This window comes from Xiphias gladius, chromosome 18, assembly GCF_016859285.1.
Source record: "Xiphias gladius isolate SHS-SW01 ecotype Sanya breed wild chromosome 18, ASM1685928v1, whole genome shotgun sequence".
Taxonomy (NCBI): Eukaryota; Metazoa; Chordata; class Actinopteri; order Istiophoriformes; family Xiphiidae; genus Xiphias; species Xiphias gladius.
The window spans coordinates 20125201-20145227 of record NC_053417.1 but is presented as its reverse complement, the minus strand read 5'-3'; the positions used below and the strand labels follow the sequence as shown (position 1 = coordinate 20145227).

The following is a 20027-nucleotide window of genomic DNA, read 5'->3' as shown; positions in this document are numbered from 1 at the left end:
TACAGCCCTTGAAGTATATGATCTCACTATATTAGCAACGTGCTACCCATTGGTGTCTGTCCCTCCGTCTGGTTCTTTATCCACCAGGAGCCCCTGTTAGTTCTGATGCAGGCATGGATAAGCATGTCAGCTCAGCTGGCAGTGATTTTCAGCCATGGGATCCAGGGATTTGCGGGGGGGGGGGCATCTCTCTTTCTTCCCCTCCTTTCCCCTCAACACATCCTGAACAAACAGGCCCAGCCCCCTGCCCAGGCCTCAACCCATTCCATCAGTCGGACCTGAGGGAGAAACATTCCTCCATCCCGGAAAAGAGGAGTCACATCTACAGGAGTTCTGGGAATAGAACAAGGCTAATGAAGTGCAGGCCGGAGCTACGGAGGAAGAGAAAGCTGCAGTGTGGAACTAACTTAACACCCAAACGAAGTCACAAAGTAGACACGGAACTTGTAATTCATGTTTTAAGATGTTTGGGCGTTGTTTTTTTTTTTTTTGTTCCTCTACATTAAATAAAGCATAATTGGATCCCCATTCAATTGTAAACCCCAAAAACAACTGCAATGAGAAATAAGCTGTATATTTATAGAAAAATCTTTCAACAACCAATGCACTTACATGCATGCAACAGTGACCTGGTTACTCCTTAATTATGGCAGTATTCAGATTCTGTAAACATTTATGTAACCCAAAATTAAATTGCCTTTTTCAGGTTAAAAGATGAAGAATTATCAAATCAATGTGGCTAGACTTCTTTAGAACCCAATTACTTACCCAACTCATGGAAGGGTTTCTTAAAGTCTGAGCATGTACACAGAAAAGACCCCAAGATGTTTAAGTCACCTCATGTATGTTTGAAAGTAATGTTGCTAGAGCAACACATTATACTCTCTTGTATTGGCAATATCGAATTAGAGGAACCAAAATGGCTGCTAAGTAAGTCAGATCTTCTCTATGAAGTTTATTTTTGTTCACAAAAGTTTTAATGAAAGGGGTAGGGTAGGAAGAGGTCTCTACTTCCTTGCTAAACTGTACGAGGGAGGATTTAAGATAAAGTATGTGCAATGACAGTTATGCAACACATGTAAATGCAGTATTAGATTTCCTGCCTTAACATGACTACTTACAATTATCTTTTTTGTGCGTGTAAGTAAACATAGCCAGTGAATTGACCCCTCCAATCAAATCAAATAGAACTTCCACAATCACTATTCTCATCCCCACATGCACTGACAACATGTGCTCCAAACACAACAAAAGCAGATGTTTGCTCTCTCTCAGAGAGCTCATAAATACAGATGTGTGCACCAGCCCCCACCACACAGACGTGAGGGAACACATTTTTCAGGTAAAAGTTTAGGAGACCACACAGTAACATGTTAATGAAGTCCAGCATTAAAGGATGAAACTGCCAGTAAACACTCAGATGTATCAGTCATTTCAGCACCAATAACAAAACTAATGGATGGTTTTGTAACAGCTATAAAAAGAGAGCAAGGAGCAGGCTGGGGATTCACTGACACAGCTGCAAACTGGAAAGTGACACTGGCCGACAGACTGAAAGAAGCACCCTTGAGAGTTTGCAGCAGACAGCAGACAGTCGACAGGAGCCAAGTAAGACTCGTGGCTGAGTCCGGGTAACTACTGTAAGTTGTATAGTTCAGGCTGAGAGCTGTAGGACTTGGGTGTCTCTACAAACCAGAAACTGACATCTTGCATCTAATTTGAACTGGCCAGAGACACGTCAGTTAACAAAGTAAAGCCGCCCAGTTGAAACCAACACTCACAGTACTTACATGTATCCGCATGTACAACAGTCTGTTGAATGGCTTCCATCTGCATATAAAACCTCTAACCTTTGCCCTTATTATTACATTTTAAATAGCAAAATAGTGTGCAAGCACGACAGCATTAAACTGATTTAGTTTACCTTTAGAGCACCAACTATCACAGCCAATTGAGGGTAATTAGTAGTCTTAACATTTTGATGGTTAAATGAAAGTCGCCAGATTTTTACAACATAAAGTCTGCTGATTACTGATTGCTATGCTTCTAAACAGTGTTCATAAGCCGATTCATAATCAAGTTGCACAGGTTTTCAGATTTTCCACTGAAAGTTTGATGAGTAGTTGATTGATGTTTCGTTGATGCCATCCACATACTTGTGACTTTAAAGTAATCGGAAATCAGTACTACGCCCTTGTTCACTGCCAGGCCTCGCTCTGTCTGAATCAAGGCATCCCTCCTTCTCCCTCCTGTCAAGACTCATACAACAACAGCAGCAATTACATCAGAGCTACTGTCATTATCTCTCAATAATGAATAATTAAACTCTCCTCCACGATACACTCAGCACCTGCCCTTGAAGGTCCAGCTATGAAAAAAACCAGACAGACACAGCCAGTAAGCAGGAGGGCCACGAAACACCACAGGAATGCCCTTCAACTGAGCAGGGGGAGGACAATCCAAGTCACAGATGGATTCTGTACAGTAAGACTAAACACACACCATGATAACACACGCATACGGCGACTCAGAGAGGGGACATGATCCGTTTCCATTGTAAGGGCGTCAAAAACAAAGTGGCAGACCCCACTTTAAAATTCCTGATTTTCATGATTTAACTTGAAGCTTCACATTAATCCTTTCATCTTCTAGTGTGGATTATGTGAAATCACAGAAGAAGCAATTTAATACAGTGTGTGAGCCGTGCTCTTTTCACAAACATGCATACACTGTCTCTCTGCTGTTTATTAAACAGTCTTTGGAGCCTGGTGTAACCTCAACCAATGACAAAACAAACACATGCACGCGCACACCCAGCCCCCCTACACACACGAATACAAACACACTCACATTTTACATTCTCCTATTACTCTTACCAGCCATTCAGCTCCAGTTCCAGCAGTGACTGGGTCTTCTCTGAATTACACTGCAAACACCACATACTGGCCGGCAATCACAAGACGATGTACTCCAAACATTAGTAATCCCACTTACCAGTCCCCATTACTGCCTAAATGGTTTCTCTAAGAGACATACAGATCTCAAAACCACCATCTACTATAGCTTGTAGCTCTCTAACCTTCACAGACATTCCCATTACTATGCCTTGTGAAAGCAGCTTCCTATGGATGGTAGGCGTACATGGTCAGTAAGTGGCAGTCTGTAATCTCTGACAGACAAGTGGAGCTCTTTCTTTTTCCTCTTTCTTCCTCTCTGTCCTCGGTGCGCGGGGCTAGTAGGAGTATAAGGGGGGCGGAGGCTGCGAGACGGGAGTGTGCGTTTCTGCCAGGCCCTGAGCAGTATGGAAGGGGGCGGGGTGCAGGGAAGAGGGTATGTGAGTATGGTGGCTCTGTGGCTGGGTAGAAAGAGAGAGAAAGGGGGATGAAATACCTCCTGCACAACACTAATCATTCAAGGAAGGGGCACAAAAGTGACCCTCGAATAGGTGACATAGAAAAGAAAGTCACTTTTTTCAGGCATTTTATCAGAGAATGTGAAAAACATATGAAAAGGAGAGCTTGAGAAAGCGAGGCCTAGGAATGAGAGGTAAAGCGAGGCGCTCAAAGCCCTGCTCCACAGAGAAGAGGCATGGGGGAAGAGAGTGACAGTTTCATCCAGTTAGGTGCATGCAGGTATAGCAGATAAATAGAAATGAGATGGAATGGAGGAACAGGTAAATGGACAAAGTATGAGGAGACTTAGCCATAAAGAAGAGAGTGTGTAGGAGGAAACAGGGTTTGGGAGTGTTTGAATGTCACAGGTAGCTTTTATTAGCCTTTTTTACACCGAAGAAGAAGGACTTAGAGGGTAGAGACGGCAAATACAAGAGAGCACCTCTATTAATAGAGCCTTTTAGGGCTGAGAAGGGACTGTCAAGATGGGCTCTAAGAAAAGAACCAGAGCATTCTACGCCGCTCTGCATCAGAAAATCACAGTAGTATAAGGGTTGTTCTCCTCCAGCCCTTTTATTTTCAAACTCCTTCAAATCAGCTTTGTTTAATTTCATGGATAAAGTTATACTGCTAAAATGCCACCCACATTGTACCATCACTGCTAAGCTCACCAGAACTTCCATCCACTGTCACACTTGCAGCAGACCCTGAATTGACGGTGCCGTGTCTCAGGACTTAACAGTGTTCGACAGGCCAGAGACTAATCACCCCTGTGAGAGGAGGGGGTCTGAGTAAACTGCTCCCAAGTCAAAGGTATTTTCTATCTAATGACAACAGGCACAGGAAATAGAGGAGAATGGCTGCCATATGGAGCCAGTTTACAGAGACACCAATTATCTACACCAGTGTGTGGAGGGAGATGTTGATGTCCTCTAATAACAGGCCTGAAGCCTAAAAATGGTCACAACTCTGAACTGTTGTCATCTAAGCCTTCAAATGAAAGATGCAGAAAGAAAGACAAGGCAAAAGACAGAGTCACTAAAAGGAAAATGTTTGCATTTCTTAACCTGTGCCATGAATCACAGCAGGGGATAAGCAAAGACTTACTTGCCATGTGTGACTCAGGCAGAATCACTGTGTGCAAAAAGGCAGGCAGACAGACAGTGACCGGCCAACTGATCTATTTCAGTTTAAGACCTTGGCCCTATACTCTGGTGACTACAGCTGCTACTGCGCCTTGTGGAGCTGCAGACACTTGACTCAACTAACAGAGCTTGACTACCATGTAATCTCTCCACTCTTACTGAAATCCATTTGTGTTTTATGAGTGCCGGTGAACAAAACAAACCAACAAGACACGGTCCAAACGTAGTCTGTGGCTGGACCGCCCTTTATTTGTTTGCTTCTCTCCTACTGTCTGTGCTCACATATACAGTATTTTAATACAGCCAAATACCCAATACAGCTGTTCTCATCTACGTGTTTTTCTGTTTAGACAACGAAACAAGTATGAAATAGTGGCTGAAACGTGGCCCATTAAGACTACTTGTTAACCAGCAGTCGCTTCCAAGCCATTTCCAAGCTGCTGCTCTGCTCTGCTAAAATCCTGATTGTATAACCGCGACGTCGTCTGACAAAATCACGGTACACATAAGTTGAAGACAACTGCTGTGATGTGATTATGGCTATATTTACTTGTATTTACTTGTTAGAAGCTCATTCATGTCCATGCAGCTGCTGTGTAGTCAACTGAATGATACGCATAGAGGGGTGTGCTTGTGGAGGGAAAGCCCGACCTGACGCTCACGGGGCAATACTGGCGTCTCTCTCTACGGAAAGTAGCTAAGGTTTGTTCAAAAGGTCGCTAGATCTGTTGCTATGTGATTTTGTGAAGAAAAGTCGCAAAAAGACTGTGAAAAGTTGGAGAATATAGAAGCAACGGTGCTAAGATGGCACCGCTGCCTGTAAACGACCCCTGATGACGCAAGAGAAACTATTTGCACCTATTCATTTTGAAAGAGCAAAAAAACATGTAGCTTCAGCACTTAATCACACAGCATTCAGCTGACCAGTGTTGTAACTTTGTCAGTCAGTCAGTCAGTCAGCCAGGGAGATTTGCATAGGGCTGGCCCCACTGCTGCGCTCCAGTCAAACAGGGAACAAAAGCATTTAAGACACCCCTTTAATAAAACTGGCATGCACATTATTCTATCATTTTGTTACACTTTGTCACCCTTGAGGCATAGATGGAGGCAGGCATTTAGATTTTGAAATGTGTGCATGATATTAGATATTAGCCCCAGTGCAGGCTTTGTTTTGCTGGCAGACCACGGGGAGTGTCTAACTAGAGTCTATTTGTTTGGGAATGAGATATGAAGTAATATCATGGCCTCATTTTGAAGGTAAGCATGTGATGCATATAAAACCCCAAGCCTGTCATGATTGTTTCCGTATGAGGCTCAAGGGCAGCATCAGTTTGGGCATCAAGGAGAGCTCTGCTGAAATGATCAAATTAGATGAATTCCAGGTAAAGCTGAGCAGTAGAAGTTTCCACAAACTTAAGGACACTTAATAAGCCTGTGTAATTACAGTATCTCTGTCTGCCTGTCTCAGTGTCTCTCTTGTCCTCCTCTAGTGCTACGATCCAGTCTAGTTGTTCTGGCTTAGTAGAGCCCCACTCCATCTCCTGGGTCCCGGCTGGACGGCAGTCTGCTCCAGAATGATGTCATTGAGAATTCCAAGCAGAGGCCCACTCTCTGCTCATAAAACGCCATTTCTTCAACTCAATACATATGGTCTCTCTGCATTTGAGCCCCCCCCCTCATAGTTTTGGTGCCTTCCCTTCTTTTCCTCTTCCTTCTTGTTTTAGAGTAAGGAAAGTCAGCTACGTTACGCTTGGGACAAGGCCAAAGAGACATGCGCAGGTCAGCTACACACAGACGCCTTTATCGGTACATTCCCACAGATGTAGTACCTGAAAATTATCAGAAGAACAGGAAAACTTGGATTTTCCCATTGCAAAGAGAACGAAAAAAGACAGACCTTAGGAAAAGACAGCAAAGGAAATGACAGCGAAAAGTGATAGCTTCCTGGAAAGTTGGTCACAAGGTTTTGGTGCCGCGTACTCTGTCTACATGACCTCATGCACCGTTTTTCATTATCTGCTTTTGCTGGATGCTGAGCAAATGAGACCTGTGCTAAGAAATGGAAAATAAAACGAAAACTCAGTCCTTGCCTGCTCTGGAAACAATTAGAGCGGGCTGATGTCATAGTTTGATACAACAGCATACTAAATGAGATGCAGTGGCCCGGGACAGCTTTGTGAACGCCGATGACTTTGTATAGGAAGAAGAAAAAGAAACCCTAAATTCTCAGGAACAAAGAATTTCTGTGCATATGAAGGATCTGGCAGCAGATGTATAAATAGAGCTGAGATGAGAGTAATTAAAGGATATGCTGCCTCTGCTCAACACATCCTGGCAACAAAGTTAGAGCAGATGTGTTGCCTGTGGGATCCTATGGGAATGATCAAAGTTCATCAGTGGCAAGTGATGGCTGAGAGGCTTTTCTCTTTTCTCCTGTTCATACATCACTAAGTAATTCCAATCCAGCTAGAAACAATCTGTTTGTCCAGACACACGGAAACTGAAGACTGAGGTGGAGGAGATGACTTCTGAGGTTTTTTTTTTTTTTTTTTTTTTTTTTGGATCAAAACACTATTTCAATCCAACTAAATGTTTTTTTGTTTTGTTTTTGTTTTTAAAAACACACACTGGGTATTAAACCCCATGACCTTTTTGGTCCTGACTGAAAAGTGTTTGCAGCAGGAAGAGTAAAAAATGTCAAATAACAAAAGTTGGTATTGAATGCCTGGTTAAGACTGAGGGCTTGTTATCTTAATTATTGAAAAGAATATTGACGTTTCGGGACTTACACTCATTTGCTTTCTTGTTAAGAGTTAGATGAGAAGACTGATACCACTCTCATGCCTATACAATGAATATGAATCTACAGCCAGGAGACAGTTAGCTAGGTTAGCATAAAAACTGGACAGCCAGCCAAGTCACTGTCTAAAACAGCCATACAAAAATAGTCCAACACATTCCTCCCCCTAAAACCACAGCTGGTCCATTTTTACACCTGAGTACTAATTTGTAAAATTCAGAGGTGTTGTTAGGAGATTTTTTTTAAACCTTTGGACTAGTGTTGCATGGTATACTGATACTAGAAAGTTATCGCATAAAAAGTGGTTTAATGAGAGCTGTACTTCCTATTGGTTGCGTTGTTTTGCGACTGCAGGGCAGCGTGCACTCCCTGTGCTCTGCTTCCACCGCCTGCAGGAATAGTGGGCGTGTCAACCGTTTTTAGCTTTCATGTTGACAGAAGAACGGCTGAACACAAGTGCCCTTGTCGACGACCCCTGGCTTGTTGACGAAGCAGATGCACAAAGCGAAATATGGAGTTATTTCTCTTACGTAGGCGAGAGCAAGAGCAAGCCCGCCTGTAAAAGTTGTCTAAATAACATAATTACATCATGCCCATGCCTTGAAATATACTTAGAACGGGTGTGATTTATTCTGTGACAAGGGCACTTTTTTCACCATCGGAGTTTGACGGAGTTAGCCATCGGCTAACTTACCAATGTGGCAAACATCTCTATATTCAAACGCACATTCACACTGGTAACATTAACTTTACCATAACTTGCGGGCTGCTAAAAATCAGGCATTCACAAGTGTGCAGATCAACAACACAGTTACGAAAGATCAGTTTATGCTCACTCAGTTTTGGTAATGGAAATAATGGCATGCACATTTTTGTCATTAATTATTTCTACTAGAATATGCCCTCAGTAGAGTGCAGACCTCCGCAAAGTAGTTGTATTGGATCTCATTAAATGCAGTTTAGTAAGTGATATCTGGTTGCAAATATAAAGTTAACTATCAAAGAAATCACATAAACTCAAGCAGAGGGGATATCAAATTACTGCATACAATGTAAAAGCTTTAATAACACTATGACCATGATCTAATTACTTATAATAATCTAATTATTAATGTAATTAATTATTCATTTGTACTAATTCATTGTCAAAAGTACACCTACCTGTATGAAAAAACAAGCAAACAAGAAAACACCTAACGGCACATAAACTACAATTTTATTGACCATGAAAATAATAAACATAAATGACGTGAGCTGTAAATCTGGCACTTGGTGGTGATTAAACTCAAACCTGGGATTATTTGCCTGCACACTACAGTAGTGCACTCAAGTAGACTGACCCATAACGACTCAGTACACCTCCTTGGTGGAGGCCCGCACTCTACTGAGCGGATTTGCTGGTTTTCTATATAGTCAAATTAGATTCTAAAAGGACATTTAACAAGAACAGGCTCTCTCAAAAGTAGTTTACAATCTGCATGGGCTATCAAAGAATTTTAAGTTCCATGTTCTGTCATCTATTACTACATTACTTTTCCTGATGTTTTAGGTTTTTAGTTAATTATCGTATTGAAGCCAAAATTTTGGTTTTGTGACAACAACACTTTGGACAGTGCTAGGCCATTTCCCCCAGCTTCCACTCGTATGCTAAACTAAGCTAACCGTCTCCTGGCTGTCGCATTGCACTTAACAGGCAGACATGAGAGTAGTTAAAGGGATTGGCTTTATACAAATATTCACTGATTTAAATCACAGTTTTGCCAGTTTTATTCAAGCGAAGTTTTTATTCAGCTGCTTGTGTTTAGAGAATATTTAACGTTGAGAAGTTTGGCTTCCTTTGTTCAATGAAAAAAAGACGTTTTTTTAAAACATGATAAATGTGTTTATACTCCTGAAAAGTATTTGTTTGTATTATATTGGCAGTAATATCAAAATATTTCAAATCATACCTAGCCCGACAAACAACCAGTATTAAAGTAGCACCAGCAAGAAGGATCCAGATTTGTTCCTCAGTCTTTTCTGGGTGGAGTTTGTGCTTTTTCTGTGTTTGCTTGGGTTTCCTCTGATTTCCTCTCACATTCCAAAGACATATTCAAGTCAGGTGGGATGCAGACACTAAACTGCCCCAAAATATGAATGCGGGCATCTAGTGACTTGCTCCTGCTCATTTCTCTCCCAATCTCAAAATGACTGCGTGGGCAGAGAAAATGCTTGAATAAAATGACACCCTTACAATGGAAAACAAACAAGCCTGTACGTCACAACTGAAACCACACATTTGTGTACTCCTTTCTGTATATGCAGGAAAAAACAAAACAAAAAAAAAACCAAAACATTTTGTGGAACCATAGCAAATACAGTACTTCAAAGCCGTACTTCTCCTGATTGCATACATATGCTATCTCTCTCTCTCTCTCAATATATATGTATATAAAAAGCAGATAGAGGTCGCGTATTTCCTGCTGTTACCACTATTTGAAGCGGGCCCTTGTCTGTCCATTTACAATATTTTCCTTTCAGTTCATTCCATTACCAGACACCATATGTCTCTTAAGCCCTTCACCATAGAACGTCCCCAGCACAGAAACACACCACAGCACAATTCTCCCCCGCTAAAAATAGACCCATGTGGGGTGACACACTCTGGTAAACACTCAGTGTGCGAGATGAACAATACTGTGAAGAACAAGAGGAACAATACACATTAACACGAAAAATGGCCACCGAAAGCCCTGCTGATTTCATCTCATTATCTCTTCCTTTGTGGCAAATCGATGTGCAGCATTTTTCAATGACACTGGGAAATTTTGAGGTCAGCTAGAAAACTGTGCAAGACTTAGGCAGTGTCTCCAGCGGTTAGTGCTCAAAGCAGCCCAGACTGTAAATGTGACAAGGGCCACAGTGGGTATAAATACTTGTGGTGGTCGTGATGGCCACAATAGCGTGACACCACTGCCAGGCCGATAAAACAGACCTGACAGATAGAGACCTTATATGATTAGACCCAGTCCACAGTGGGCTTTCAGAGTGAGAGTGCCACCCACTGGTTAGAAATGAGACTACCAGTTCCCTTGGAGATGCGCACTAGGCCTGGGGGGAGACATGTGGCACTGATGTAATTCGGGACGACTGAGGTCAGACGCGTTTGTCGTTGCTGCAAGTCTGGAGTGTGGCTGGGTTATTCAAACGCACCAGGATGTAACAGACCAGCTTTTTCTGGTTGGGAGATGCTGGCCGGGACGTGGGGGTGGGTTGGTGCAATGATCTATTTAAGGCAGCGGCAGACTCACACCTGTCTCCAGTCACAGAGAAAGTCCTGTGGTTTACATGCACTATGTGTCGGGAAAATGTGGCACAGGAAAGATGTGTTTAGCATGTCTTACATCACTCTACTTCATTACCAATTGTATAGATTAGTTTTTGTATGTTATGTATACTGTACAGTTTTTCCACATTTTAATTTCATTTCATTTAATGCAAAAATATATATGATATCGTAAGAATGCAAATAACTATGCAGTATCAACTTCTGCACTTCTGCAATAACTTTTTTCTTTTTTTTTTTTAAAAATCACTGGACCATATAAATATGCACATTTTATAATACAAATGTACTAGAACATATTCAGATGTCTCCATCAGTTTTCAATAATTTTTAAACCCAACAACCTTCCTAAAGCATCTGCCTCCCAACCTAACCGCACCATAGTGGACGTTCAATCATCAGACAGAGTCCCAATTTGTATAACATCAGCCAAGCACTTCAAAATCAAATCTCTCTGCTGCCCCGATTCCAGAGCTGATTTCCAGGAGCCATCCATCAGCGTAATCCCAGGGAACAATAATAATAAAAAAAACATTTCTGTCCTTCAGACATGGTCCTAAAATAATTTGTTTTTTGCGAGTAGATGTGTTTGTGTGCCTGGCAATGCAATCAATTTGGAGCCATGAGCTAAATGACATCATTGAACTGGGTAAATTGACTGGAAGGGCTTACAATGATAATAATTGCTGTTTCATCAGATTCCATTCATTGTCGACTGCATCAGATAAAATAGCTGATGATCTTGAACATGTTATGTTGCTCAATCATTCAAATAACTCACAAGATTTCATTAGCCGTCAAGCATGAAATGGTGTTGTGGTTTAGAGCTGACTGTAGTATAAATATGTTTTTCTAGAGGACAAACAGACATGTTAATTGCACAGAAGGTTTTGAAGGGATGTATGCTCTTAAATTAGTGATTCAGCATCATCTATAGATTTGTACTTGTCTATACAATAGAACCATATTCCACTACATAATATGCTGACAGAGGAAAGGGATTAAGGTTGAGAAGAAACAGATAAAGGGAGGAAACACAGATCAAAACCTTTACATTCCTACAATACTCAGACTGCGATGGCTTACATTCCACCACTACTCACCTCTGCACACACAGCTGTCTAATCACTTTAGCACAGTTTGCTTCGCATTGCTTTCCTTAAGTGCTGGACTGCACAGCCAGGACTCCAGTTACTTGCTGTGCTTTGTCGCCCTTCTCTGGCAAAGCCAATGGTGCCGCCGTGGCATCTGAAGCCCACAGCAGAAACACTACAGCTATTGAGCCCCGAAGAGCGCCTCCCGGCTCGGCCGGCTACACTGGCACAAGCCATTGTTTGTGTTGGCACTGTGTATAAAGGCAGCCTTTCTCACGTCTACTCCATGTCGCCTTTTTAGTCTTTGATTCGGGAAAAACACAGTCATCGAACAACAGGGTAGCCCCTGTTGTTATGTCAATGTGTCAGACTCTGCCAAATTATATTTGTTGTTTTCTTGTTGGGACCCACAAACCACAGTCATAATCCGGAGTCGGTCACAGTGTGATTTCAACGTCAAAGAATTTCAAGGTTTTCTTTCAGTTTCAGCTCCACTTTGAAGTGGAAGCACAAAACGTATTTCATTTTAATGGCCCTCATTAGGCTGACAGTGATAGAATCATTCAGGAAACATAATGTTATTTTAGGAGAAAGTGCCTAAAACTGGTGAACTGAATACAGATGTGGGGAAGTGGAGGCAGCTGTATGGGTATCATGATCTGCTATGCAAATACTGTTGAGTCACCTGAAGATACAATATGAACATCATAAATTTCAACATAAATTTCAGCCCTGACTATAAAGATAAACCTAATTTCAGGCTTGGTTCTGTTGTGATTCAAGTTATTTAATAAACCCAAACATATCAGTAATAATAAAAGAAATCAGACTACACAGGTTAAACAATTACAAATATTTCTTATACTACTGACAATCAAATCTACATGTTTTTGGTACTATATATTCATCAACTAAGAAGTTTTTCCATATTTCTAAGTTTGAACAATAATGAAAGTAGGGAACTGAGTGAAGTGAAACCGCTGCATCAGGATCCCATTTGTCAAAGGAAATATTTACTGTTAGCCCCCCTCTTTTTTTTTTTCTTCAAAAACTCATCCAAGCAGAAAACAGACTCCACTCTAGACCAAGTCATCAAAGAATGAACAACAGAAAACGCAGGATCCGTTTACATGTGATGACAACTTCGCCAAGCTGCAATGAAAACTTGATCAGCTGTATTTAAATATTAATTGAAAGCCACAGTTGAAAGCATTTAAACAATGACAGCAGAATTAAAAAGGAAGTAATCCATGATTCCCATCCCCGTTTTTTATGTCTTCACAAGACACGCATGTCAACGTTTTGAGAGGTTGACAATCAGCCTAAAGCGCTGTTTAGAAATTTTAAAAAGAAGAGAAATTACCAGTGAATAATTTTCGTTCAAAGTAACACAGACAACCAGGAAGCAATCAATCACAGAACAAAAGCACAGAGATAAAGCCGACAGTCCTCGATCTACATTCCTTTTCCTCGGGAATGTGAAAGGAAGCTGAGCGAACCTTTTGTGCAGGTCACGAGTGTGCTGAGAAATGGATTCATGTTGACATATTCCAGTGGCACAAGATATCCTGAGTGTGCAAGTTCCATTCATACCACATTTCCCCAAGACCTGGTGTGTGCAAGTCAGCAGATCTTATACTTTAACATACACCCCATTCAGGCAGGCGAGGCAGGACATGAAGCCTGGATTTACCGAGCGAAAGAGACATTCTGAGAATAACAAGCAGACTCAAATTCATGATAACAACCCCTTGAGGGAGGGTTAGACACCATGTTTATTGTTTCATTTCTCTCAATGCCTCCCATAACCTCCACTTGAGACAATGCCAAGGCATTTACAAGAAAAGAGGGTTACACAGGGGAATACGGATTCATTCACCATCTCTATGACAAACTACCTGACAGCAGCTAACGTTGTTTGGCTTCCATTTAATTCACACACACAATCAAAGCTTACTGGACGCTTTCTAGCACGAATCGGAACTCAATAACGACACAAGTCCTTCAGGGGCGAGCGAGAGAAGAGCCAGCCACCCGCATCATACATCACCATTAACACAAACCTTGCAACACACCAGAACTGATCAGAGACAAATTCCTGTCATTACAGAAGAATGGATTTCAAATGCGGAGTGAATCTGTCTGCTACCTCGGCTGTATCCTTGGAGGTTTGATGCATCCTCTCTAAAGCTTACTGTTTTATTGACTGAAAGCACAGCCAAGGTCTCTGCAGGCTGCATCGATCTATAGCCCCTCAGTTACTTATTAGAGTCCCCTGTCTCAGCCCTCGGATTCCACAGGATAATAAACTGGTCCTTTATGCAGATGGTTCTATGTATCACAAATTGTAATCATGTCAATATATGTCAGTTTTAACAAAAGTGATTAAGGTGCTGTCAGTGTGAGAAATACAAAATGCAGTGAACAACGATACTTATGTTTTTTTCACTGAAGCATGACTTATCCTTGGTTTTTCCTTGTACCCACATCCGAAATAAATGGGTTTGGACAAGAATTTGGAAATATCAGAGGGCAGAGAGGATGTTTCTCTACCTCCCATTTTCTGGGATCCTACAATTTTGCCTGAGAAGTCGAGGGTGCAGCCACTAACATGCTGGTTTGGGCTCTTTTGATTGAATGAATACCAGCCTAATTCTGTCATTTTAATCTACTGAACTTCCTAACAGCCTCAGGTGTCAGTCAAAAGCAGGAGGTTGTATCAGCAGAGAGTAATTCTCACACCCATATGGTAATCTATGACTGACGTAAAGATCAACACGGGCCATCTGAGAATGTTTTTTCTTTTGGTGGAGCCTATTTCCTCAAGCTGCTTCTACAATTCCAGGAGTTCACTTGGCCTTAATTTTTTTTGTTTTGTTTTGTTTTGTTTTTTCACATTTGATAAATTGGCTTGGCAAAACTTGGGTAAAGTAAGTAAGTATGTGGAAAAAGGAGTATTTAATCTCTGGGAAAGAGTAGTCTGACACTGTTTTACATCCAGTCTACCTCAGATAATGCATTGTAGACTTTATTCCCAAGTCTGCTGTCTGGTTTTACATCACATTCATGCTGAGCCCAGATATTAATAGTGTACAGGTAATAACAAACATTTCATGTCTAATAGTCTACATCAGCCTTTCAGATACTTTCCCACTCCAGTTGTTCAAAAAGTCCACTGAGTACATAGGGTCAACTGCCTCACTTAAACTTTTAGTAAACCGTACAACATGCTACAAAAATATTGCAGTGACAGCTGGGAGGAGCGGATTCACAGGGAGGGACAGGGTGAGTCAGCAACACAGTAACATCCTCAAACCAACCCCGATAACAGGATGAGATCCTTTTCCTTGTGTAATCTCTTGATTTGCTGGGAGTTGAGCACTTGTGAGTGCGACAGGTTCACTTTATTGTCTGTTGGACCTCCTGTTCAAGCACATAAAAGTTTGTTCAGCATAAGGTTCAGACGCTTTCGGGTGTTGCTTGCTCCTCTGCATCATGTTAAAGCCGCTCTGAGACCTTATTTTAACTGTTTCCCATGTGGACACAATACAAAATAATGAACAGCGCATCCAGAGAAGCCGTTGGATCACCGTTTACGCCATTACTTTGCATTTAATGATGAACCACCACGGAATTCTGTGCAATAAAAAGCTATTAAGATTCAGAGCTGCTGCACTGTAATGATCCCAGAGGGGAATTCTGCCTTTTATTTGCCGTACCACAGAACTTTACACAGCAACATCCTGCACTACAACAACAAGACAACATGTGAAGGACAGAGAAGAAAGGGTGAGTTGCACGTGATGTAAAGAGAGTGCAAACTGTGCATGCATTCAGTACAGTGCAGCTCTGTATTCTCTAACCGCCATTCTCACATACAGTTATGACTGATGGGAGAAGCTGCCTCACGCTCTGCGCATCTAATAGGCTATAATGATGACTAAGCCAGCCATTCTGTTAAGAGGTCTAATGAGAGCAGGTCCAAGTGGACTAAACACACAAGCTCTTCATGAACAAACGGGGAAAAAAGATAATCAGCAGTCCTGCTTATAGGTTTCATTGAAAAGATGTCAGCAGGATGCTTGGCATGAGCAGGACAATCAGCAGCAATGTGCTGTGAATCAGAAACATGTTGTGATTGGAAATGGGGGGCTTGGCCAGTTCAAAGGCACATAAAGCAGAGAGAAGCTGAGGGCTAAAAAACCCGGTGGAGTTCTGTGGTTTACGCAGCAGCTGGCAAATCACACACACTTGCCTAAATATACAGTGCATCTTGATAAAGATGTATTTTGACTCTAAATAAAAGACCATAATAAACACAAAAAACTTGTCCCCTCTGCTCTCCCTCCCTCCTGGCACTGTGCATCAGTGTGCCTGTGACATCGGACTAAAGAGCAGCGGTGTTGGCACCCCGGTGTACAAGCATCAATGGCTTTATGTTACACACTTTCCATACACATTCACTACTACCCTCCCCAGTCATCTATCCTTTAATTCTATTGATTTCTTGTGTAGGGCTGCTATTTTTCATCTTCGACTAATCTGTTGACTATATCTCAGATCAAATGGGTAATTTTTCAGTCTATAAAATGTCAGAAAATTGGGAAGAGTGCTCATCACAATTTCCCAGTGGCCAAAGAGACGTCTTTGCATAGCTTGTTACATCCAACCAAATGTCTAAAATCCATGAGGTATTCAATTTACAATTATATAAAAGAGAAAAGCAGAAAATTGTACATTTGAGAATGTTTGGCATTTTTGCTTGATAAATGACATAAGCAGTTATCGAAACTGCTGGTAATTACTTTTCTGTCTAATAATTCCAGCACTACTGTCACGCATGTACACCAGCTCAGTACACACCTGCAGTGTCTGACAGTGTAAGCAGCTGCTGTCCCCACCACAGAACCCTATACGAAACCTGCACTTCACTGCCAAAGTGATCTAACACACACACACACACACACACACACACACACACACACACACACACACACACACACACACACACACACACACACAACCTTCAGGGCAGAGCCCACCTACCTCCACACATCTGTCTCCGGGTTGGCCCATAAAGTATGAACCAAGATCTGGGCTCTGATCACAAATTGCACCTGCTCTTTACGGAAAGGTAAGGTGACCGTGGGTACTGAAATGCTACACTGGCTCTGTCAGGCACAAGAGACTGGGAACCTCCATCTGACTGATTTACTCTCCACTAATCAGCACATTCCCCTGAACGTCAATGAAAAGAGGAGGCTCTCCTCACACAGAGCACCCTCCCCCTGCCTCACTCAGCTGTGTACCTCACAGCCACACTCTCTTTCAATCTCTCTCTCTTTCGTTCATTAGTCTCTCTCTCTTTTCTTGAAACTATCAGCTGCCTTCTCACTCTCAGCCCCAACATGCCTCTACCCTAGTCTGTGGTCATTTTTTCAGCTGCTCTGTTGATGTCTGTGCTTCAGTGGGGACATGTCAGGAGCCTGCGTGTTGCAGCTCTGCAAGGTCACTTATTGCCCCCCCTCCCTCTTCAGGCCACATAGTGCTGCCGAAGGGGAAATCTGAGCTCTCAACCAGAACACATCCTCAAAAAGCCAGAGCATAATCCAAAATGTAGTTAGATAACAGGTCATCTAACAATCTCTTTAAATCTGAAGTGAAATGGAAATGCTATTCAAAATATTAAAACATGTTTGCCTTGTTAAACATGTTTTAGTGTCAATGGACAATCGTCAACAGGTGAAAAATCGCTTTCTGTTATCATATATCCTTATTCAGGAAAATAAAATTTTGTGTGGCATTTCATACTGAGGGAGCTGACACTGTATCTGTAAGTAACGCCAAGATTGCTGTCCTGTGCACATCCACCCCTCCGTGTTTCCTCTGCTTTCGTGTCCTGCTCAGGCCAGTTCTATCCAGTTGACCATAGTCTACAAAAACACGTCAATTAAAAAAGAGCAGAGCTTCTCAGAAATTAACACTCACTTGGTGGTTGTGGGTTCCTATGATGCAAAGAAAAATAAAACAGTGAGCCAGATACTTTTTTCTCTTTGTTGCTCCGTGTATTTTGCAAGAATAATTCAGGACAGAAATCTCAGATTTGCGACTCATTCCATTTTTGCTCCCAGTTAAAATCATTATTACATAGGAACTGTTAAAACCTTGGTGGTAAATGGCTATAGTTTCTATCCAGGAGAAAAGCCATGAGAAACAGACTACCAGGTCCTCCACGGGACCCTAGACAAGGCAAGAGCCTCCATCTGCCTTAATTTGTCTTCTCTCCACTCGCCAATGGATCGCAGTGGAAATCAGGACTGTTCATTTGAATTAAAATGTCTCCTATTGTTTAATTACTTAGCTCTCTGCCCTTGACTTACTCACAGCGGATTACCCAAATCATTGACTGAATGGCCTTTAGCAGGCTGACATCTTTGACGGGTAACTTTTTCAGTTTCTTTATGAAGAATGTAGCTAAAGCTATGAACTATCCGCACAGTGGGAGGGAGATTAACAGAAGACCTCTCTCAAATAGTCACAGGAGATTTTCTCATACCTTGAGACTGTTCTCTGTCCTGGAGGCTCCCTACCAACAGATGGTGCTGGTGTACAGTCAACAGGGTACTGAGACTTATGTAGGGATATATGACTGATCAAAAGACTCCCACTCGCCTTTATCGAGAGGGGGGCAAGTAAATAAGTGGATTTGAAGTGGAGAAGCAGTGGGAGGGTTACTGTTGTGAAAAAGGGTGAAAATGTGCAGAGAGAAAGGAGTAAGAGCGAGGGCTACAGATAGGGAAGGAGAGGAACTTCTGCTTCTGGTTCCCAAGGAAGCTCATTTAAGCTGCAGGTGGACATGTTTGGGTCTGTATGACGCGGCAGGTTTGATCTCTTCGTCTCATTTGTCAGCGATGACTCTTTAGTTCCTGTCTTGAATGGCTCTTATTTTGAAAGGCACTGTCTCTAGCCTGGGTAATAAGCCCTAACACCTACAGTAAGATGAGAACACATCTTTTCCTACCACAGTACTACTATTAGTAGTGATGATGTCACTGATAATTATAAGTAATTCAACTTGTGTGCACCACTGATTCATGTTCTGTAGTCAGATTAATCGCAGTCTAAAGGGAAAGAAATCAACAATATCTGTATTAAATGGATGAACCTTGGTGACTGATGTCACTGAGATATGAAAAAAAAGTCATGAGACTATGGGAACCTGAGGGACACAGGAGTTAGATGTGTCTCTGTGGACAGTGCCTCATAGACGGAAAGCAGGATTTAGCACAATTGCATGCACGTGCACAGATCTCTGAGGCCGGTTGTCAAGGCAACAGCTAAGGCTAACAGAAAAAAAAAAAATGTTATATATGTTTGTGTATGTGCAGAAAAGAAATGCCTCCATTTACATACATAGCCAAAAAAAACAAAATTAGTCCAATCAGGATAAACATTTAACTTTAATGACCGTTTACCAGCCACAGTCCCAGCCTCTCCGACAGCATGGTTATTTCACTGTCATGCAGGGACTTGTGCTAATTTCACAAGTGGTGCTCTCACACGATGTCTGCAAAACAAATCAGTTCATGACCAAATATTAATTGATGAGAAAATATTAACTTCTTCTGCTTTTACTCAGCCTTAAATAACAGAGCCACAGAGTATACAGATGGATGGATGTTCCTTCTCCAAGTTGTGCTACAAACGAGCCATGTGCTTATGACATTAGCATCAAGAATCTTGGACGACGACGTTCTAATGTTAAGTCGTCTTCGAAAGAGCAGTAATTTATCCATTTATTCACCTACTCGTTGCAGGCTGAGAGAGAGCTGAAAGCCCCCAAAGGGATCGCTCTGTTTTTATAGAGTAAATGCTCTGTTGTGCCATTACAAACTCCCCACATCCCTCGACCCTACCCCACCTCGCTCATTTCTGACATAAAACAAAACGCATTCTGGATAATGACGGGCAGCTTTGTCACAGAAAAGAATTTGTGGATTAGTAGTAATTACCAACCTGAGCTCTGGAGGCTCAGCTTGTTCACGGCTGAGCATCAGCTCTCTGTACCTACGGCAATGCACAAAAGGACAGTGTACACACACTAATTCCCCTGCACAGCAAAGCATTGAGAGAGATAAAAGATTTGAAGACACGCGTGCCAGCCTCCAGATTCTGCAGCAGAGTGCTAAATTGGGTTCTAATTATGCAGTGATGAGCTGCTCTCTTTTAGTCTGTGTCTGCAATGTGCATACGTATTTGTATGTGAATCAA

The 20027-nt window shown here is 42.0% G+C and overlaps 1 protein-coding gene across 7 annotated transcripts in view; it reads right to left on the bottom strand.

Moving 5' to 3' along the window:
- Positions 1 to 20027, bottom strand: part of LOC120803431 (IQ motif and SEC7 domain-containing protein 1-like) — a 94417-nt gene that overhangs the window by 17193 nt on the left and 57197 nt on the right. Inside the window, exon 1 of one of the 7 annotated variants that reach the window (XM_040151877.1) lies at positions 16803 to 16873. The exons of 5 other annotated variants lie outside the window; for them this stretch is intronic. Coding sequence is in view for 1 of the 2 variants with exons in the window: in XM_040151874.1 (XP_040007808.1) it covers positions 2877 to 2941 (65 nt within the window). In the remaining variant the exon portion in view is untranslated. Of the gene's footprint in view, positions 1 to 2876; positions 3193 to 16802; positions 16874 to 20027 lie in introns of those variants that run through there. One more of the 7 variants, XM_040151874.1, reaches the window with a different exon arrangement.